The sequence below is a fragment of the Pristis pectinata genome, chromosome 21 (assembly GCF_009764475.1).
Source record: "Pristis pectinata isolate sPriPec2 chromosome 21, sPriPec2.1.pri, whole genome shotgun sequence".
Taxonomy (NCBI): Eukaryota; Metazoa; Chordata; class Chondrichthyes; order Rhinopristiformes; family Pristidae; genus Pristis; species Pristis pectinata.
Genome location: NC_067425.1, coordinates 3,289,359 through 3,295,358, shown reverse-complemented (window position 1 = coordinate 3,295,358; position 6,000 = coordinate 3,289,359). Strand labels below are relative to the sequence as shown.

General features: G+C 42.9%; 1 protein-coding gene across 4 annotated transcripts in view; it reads right to left on the bottom strand.

Moving 5' to 3' along the window:
• Positions 1-259: 259 nt before the first annotated feature.
• LOC127581461 (flotillin-2) overlaps positions 260-6,000 on the bottom strand; it is a 101,806-nt gene continuing 96,065 nt past the window's right edge. For all 4 annotated transcript variants that reach the window (XM_052035909.1, XM_052035908.1, XM_052035911.1 and 1 more), the window contains 2 exons: positions 5,555-5,704; positions 260-3,090 (listed from right to left, as the gene is read on the bottom strand). In XM_052035909.1, coding sequence (XP_051891869.1) covers positions 3,052-3,090; positions 5,555-5,704 — 189 coding nt within the window. In that variant the 3' untranslated portion in view covers positions 260-3,051. The remainder of the gene's footprint in view (positions 3,091-5,554; positions 5,705-6,000) is intronic.

The window sequence follows — 6,000 nt, the reverse complement described above, 5'->3', positions numbered from 1 at the left end:
CATTTATACGGCACCTTTTGAGTGCCGTTTGCAGGCAAAGGTAATGCAAGCTCCCACAAACAGCACCATTTTAATGACCACTTCTTGTGATGCTGGTTAACACAATGGGGCGAGAACTTAACTAGTGATGTGGATCCAGTTTCAGTGTTGGTGAAAAGTCCTCAACCTGAAATTGATAACCTTGTATTTTGCCACAGCTGCTGCCTGACCTGCTGAGTGCTTCCATTCGTTGGACTGAATGAAGAGAAAAGGCTTTGGGCCAACATATCAGTATTTATCATATTTCACTGAGAGATTACCATGGATGCCATTCAATTTCAAAAACAGATTACATGAATTACTTCCTACTGTATACATAATTGTACCACTAATTCTACAGGTGTTATCGAGTACATATTAAATATACCACATTCGCTCCTCTTTCTACTTAAAGTTTTCAATGCAGATATTTTGATTCATTTTTTACAGATGCATCATTTGTAACAAATCAAAGTTATTTTTGGCAGGAAAGAAATATGGTAAAATTAATTTAAAAAAGTTTACATTGTCAACGCATTAAAAAAAAGTGTGGCTAGTTGTACATGCCACAGTCCAGTTAATAGCATCCCATTGGCTCAGCAGTGGTGTTGGAATTTGGACTAGTCAGAGGTTAAAGTGCAAAGTTAAAGCTGGTCTGGACTTCCCAAAGGGGAAGGGAATGCACAGATCAAACTTTTCACTGTGCCCTTTGAACACCCAACAGCCAGCATCACACACCTGGGACCACAGTCAGTCCCTACCTTCCCCATGCTGGAGAAGATCTATTTAACCCAGAGCCAAAGGCTGCTTTATGATACTCATCCCCATTGTACCGGAGATCAGGGCAGAAATGGAACACACGAGAAACCTGGAATCAGAAAAGGTCATGTCACAATGACACTGTAACAAGTTCCTTCACAGTAATGGAAACAAAGTCCATTGGGGTTAAAAATCTGTTCTTCTCTCCTTTGTGACTGAGCTGTGGATTAAGGCTTCTGTTTCAGGAACACATTTTGAAAAAAAACAAGAAACGCGTGGAGCACCCGGCTGATGGTTGGTGTGTCAGCCTGCACCACTCCTAGAGCCACTCAGACAGGGGGGGGGGGGGGGGTGGGGGGCAAGCTCACACACCAAGGATAACTTTTAAATGGCTTTCTAGAATTTGCAATAATCTCTCAGATTGAGACTGGAAACTTCAGGTTACACTAAACTAGTAGGAAACTATTTGTATTGGCGAGGGCAGTTAATAAATTAAAATCACACTGCACCACATGCTGCAATGAGCTGGGTGTGCATGACAATACACTGCTTTTGCAACAAAGCCACTCATTAGTTTAAAATACATGTGTTAATGTTTGAGTTGATGCAGTCTGGAGGTGGATTTCATCCAAGCTGGTTGGTTTACATCTTGAATTTAAGACTTTGATAAATTGGAGAAACGTTGTTTAGCTGCTGCGAGGGAATTTTTGGGTGAGGGAATCTGCCACCTTCAGTGGTAAAAACAACCTCAGTCCTTTTGGACTCTTACCGACCATTCCTCAGCACAAGATAGGAAAAAACCCAGAGAATCGCAAACTTATCCTGCAGCCAGTGAACACGAGGCTAAAAAGCATCAAAGCCTCCAAACTGAACTCTGCGATTTCACTTCAGACTGTAAGTTGAGGTGCGTCACTAGAGGACTCCACTGGTGGATTCACTTCAGGGTAAACGTACTCTGCGCAGTCACAAATATGGAACTCTGGTAAATGACCCATAGCCAGGTATCCTGGCTACTCCCCATGGCCGTGGCTGAGGAACCATCCTTCTACCAATAAAGATGCAGGGAAGGGGGTGAAGTTGTTTTCTAGCTCTACTAGTTGGGAGTGTAATGGTATTGACAGCTCTCTGCAACCTGAGGTGTTGCATCTGTGTTGTAGTTCCACAGGCAACAACCAGTAACCCATCACCTCCGCTGGACATTTGTATTTGTCAATAGCAGAGATCCAAATGGATATGATCACTGGTGTGTAGAGGACATTTTTAAAGGTGATTATTAATCAAACTGGAGACCACATTGAGGTACGCACGTGGTTTAGTCACGTACATAGTACATGGGACATTCAACAGCTGAGACTAAAATGTTTTTTAGTATATATAAACTTTATTTTTTGCAGGTTGTGTACCCTATACCAATCCCCACAGTGACTTTCAATTTTAATGTACACAATCTCACACCATACCCAATATCAGTCCTGCAGAACTTCCAAAAATATCCTCTACACATCCTCAACCACCCAACTGCAACAAGTCACTTCTCTCTCATTCCAAGACGATCATTAGGAAACTATCCAGGATTAGCTATGTCCCCTGGTATCACCATTCCATGATCAAGTTAGACCAGTGACATTGGGGCAGGGCAAAAATACATCTGGCCTGTTGGAGCTTTCAACTCTTTCAGTACTTGTCATCCTTTGCTTGGTTTCTTGTCCATATTGCAGGATATGTCAGGGAGATCTTGGAATGTCCAGGGAGTAGCTTAAATTTAACAAAGGCACTTCAAGAGTTCAGTGTCCTCTGAAGGTTAGTGGAAATCAGTTTAGGTATTCCACATGAAAATTAGAAGCTGAGTACAGGAACGACTGGCCTCACCAGGTTAGGTTAGGCGCTGAAATCGAGAAACAAGAAAAAGGAAGGAAGCTGCAGAAAGTTTCAAAAAGCCAACTTTACATAAGGCTGATGGATTGTTTGGATGAACAACTCACCTCTAGGCAACCTGCAACATGGACAAGTGTTATGTACCCTGAAAGCAAAGTATGAACAACAAATGAAAACCAATCATTGAAAATTTGGATTATTTTAAAAAAACTGATCAATATTCTGAACCAGATTAAATTAAGGCACCAGAGGTTAAAAAGAAAACCAAAAAAAAATTTAAAAAGGAAAATCACACAAATTATCCGTAGAAAAGGTGATCCTTAAACAAGTATTCTGAGGTGCAGATCTGTGGAGTAGTACTTTCTGTGGGGGCACATTCCAAAGTTGTGTCTCTGATGATCAAGCCTGGGCATTGGTTAAACTGTGGATCAAAGGAACCTAGGAGAGAAAGAGAATGTAATATTGAGAGAGGAGTTGAACAGCCAGAACCTGCACTCTGATTAGAGCTCTAGTGATGCTTCAAACAGTTCAGCGAGCACAGCTTCAGGAACAATTCCTGCAGCTCTTTGATACCTAAACACACAGCAGAGGTTTAATTTAAAGAAACAGCTGCTCAAAAAGTAAAATGTGAGCTAAGAAACAGAATGCTGGAAACACTAAGCAGGCCAGGCAACATGTCATCCTGAAACATTGCTACTAGTTCTCTCTCCACAGATGCTGCTTGACCTGCTGAGTATTTCCAACACCTTCCACACGTTTTTGCTCCTTCAGATCTTCAAGTTTAAGCTGTGATAGTCTAACTGCTCCCAATCTGGAGTGCAAGTTGAACTCGCCCTAGAGGAAAAAGTAGCATAACTGATGAGCCTAGGATTCCTACCTTTCTGTTCAAACTCACCCAATAATCCCTCAATAAAACACAACTACGTAACCGCAATCACAGCTTCGTTATAGGCAAATCACATCTAAGTAACTTGGAATTTTCTGAAGAACAGCAGGGAGTCGATGAAGAAATTGCAGTTAATGCGGCATAGTTGGACTTTCAGAAGGTGATTAATAATGTCCCACGTAACAGAGTCATAGAGCATGGAAACAGGCCCTTCGGCCCAACCCAGTCCATGCTGATCAAAATACCCACCTGAGCTCGTCGCATTTGCCCACGTTTGGCTCATATCCCTCTAAACCTTTCCTATCCATCCACTTGCCCAAGTGTCTCTTAAATATTTTATTGTACCTGCCTCAGCTACTTCCTCTGGCAGATCATTCCATTTATGGACTACCCTCAGGGTGAAAAATAGCCCCTCAAGTTCCTATCAAATCTCTCCCCTTTCACCTTAAACTCATGCCCTCTGGTTCTTGATTCCCCATCCCTGGGTAAAGTGCTGTGTGCAATCACCCTATCTATGCCCCTCATGGTTTTATACACCTCTATAAGATCACCACTTATTCTCCTACACTCCAATGAAAAATGTTCCAGCCTGCTCAACCTCCCTCTATAACTCAGTCCCTTGAGTCCTGGCAACATCCTTGTAAATCTTTTCTGCACACTTTCCCATTTAATGGCATCTTTCCTATAGCAGGGCAACCGAAACTGAACACAATACTCCAAACGCAGCCTCACCACCTTGTACAACTGCAACGTAGCATCCCAACTTCTATACTCCATGCCCTGACTGATGAAAGCCAGTGTGCCAAAAGCCTTCTTCACCTCCCTGTCTTCCTGTGATGCTATTTTCAGGGAACCATGTACTCATAGGTCCCTCTGTTCACTCCCCAGGCCCTACCATTCATTGTGAAAGTCCTAGCCTGATTCGTCTTCCCAAAATGCAATACCTTGCACTTATTTGAATTAAACTCCATTTGCCGTTCCTTGGCCCACTTACCCAGCTGATCAAGATCCCTCTAATTCCTGATAACCATCTTCACTGTCTAACATTCTTGCCACCAGAATTGAAAACCATGGAATAAATTCCTTGCATAGAAAATTGACTAAGTAACAAGAAACAATAGTGAAAAAGGGTGGTTTCCAGACTGGAAAGAACTGCAGTGGAGTTTTCCAGGGTTCAGTACCAGGACCACTGGGTTTCTTTACATCAATAACGAACAATTTCCAAATGTGCAGACGATGCAAAACTTGAGGCTTTAGCGAACTGTGAGGACAGTCATAGACTTCCAAGAGACAGAGCAGGCTGGTGCCAGATGAAATTTAATGCTGAGTAATGGGAAGTGCTATGTGTTTGTTGGAAGAATAAGAATTGATATAGATTAATGACACAATTCTAGAAGAGGCACAAGAACAGAGTTATCTAGGAAGTATGTGTACATTCTTGATTGAAGGTGGTCAGGCAGGTTAAAAAGTGCTTTAAAAAAGCATACAGTATTCTTGGTTTTATAAAAAGAGAATACAAGAACAGAGATGAACTTTATGGTTATGAGTGGAGTACTGCAACACTTGGTGCAACACTTAAAGATAAAAGAGGCTTTGGAAAGGTTGCAGAAGAGTTTTATTAAAAATTATTCCAAATAAAGATCTTTAGTCATATAGGAAGACTGGAGAAGCTGGGGTTGTTCTCCTTGGAACAGAGGTTGTGGTGTGGAATGCACTGCCACAGGTAGTAGTGGGGGCAGGTTCTGTTGTAGCAGTGGGCAGGTAACTGAAAAGAAAGAATGTGCAGGGCTATGGGGAGAGAGTGGGACCAGCTATATTATTCTTACATGTGGCATGATACAGACCTTGATGGGCCAAATGGCCTCCTGTTGTGATCCATTGTGATTCCATAAAACTCTTGTATCAATTGACTGAACGAGTGAAGTTCTCTGCCATCAAATGGCTGAACATACAACGGGTTAAACAGGCACATTTACAGCATTGTACAACATCACTGGAAAGGGACGAGGCACTGACCTTTGATAGATCAACCCCTGTGAGAGCCTGGACAGAGGCAGGGACCTCAGCCAGTAGACGTGTGACCTCCGATGTTACACGGTTACTGTCTCCTCCAAGAATCACTATTTCATCCGTCTTAGCAAGTGGAGCTGCAATCTCTGCGGCAATCTGGGGACAGAGAGGTTACCATGAATAGAAAGCAGCAACACCATGGCACAAACCTTCCTCCATCCCCACTTCTCTGGTCAGTCTCCAACTGCCCCTGTGGAGTGCCACAGCCCATAGACAACAGCGACTGAGTGCTGTTGGATGGATGTTGAGAGAATGAGGCTCACACACTCACATGGCATTAAAACTACTGGAAGGAACTCTGACACTGCTCATCCGACACCAACCCAAATCCCTTGCACGTGCTGTCAGTGTGCACAGCTTTGTAATCAGCGAGCACACTTGAACATCCAACA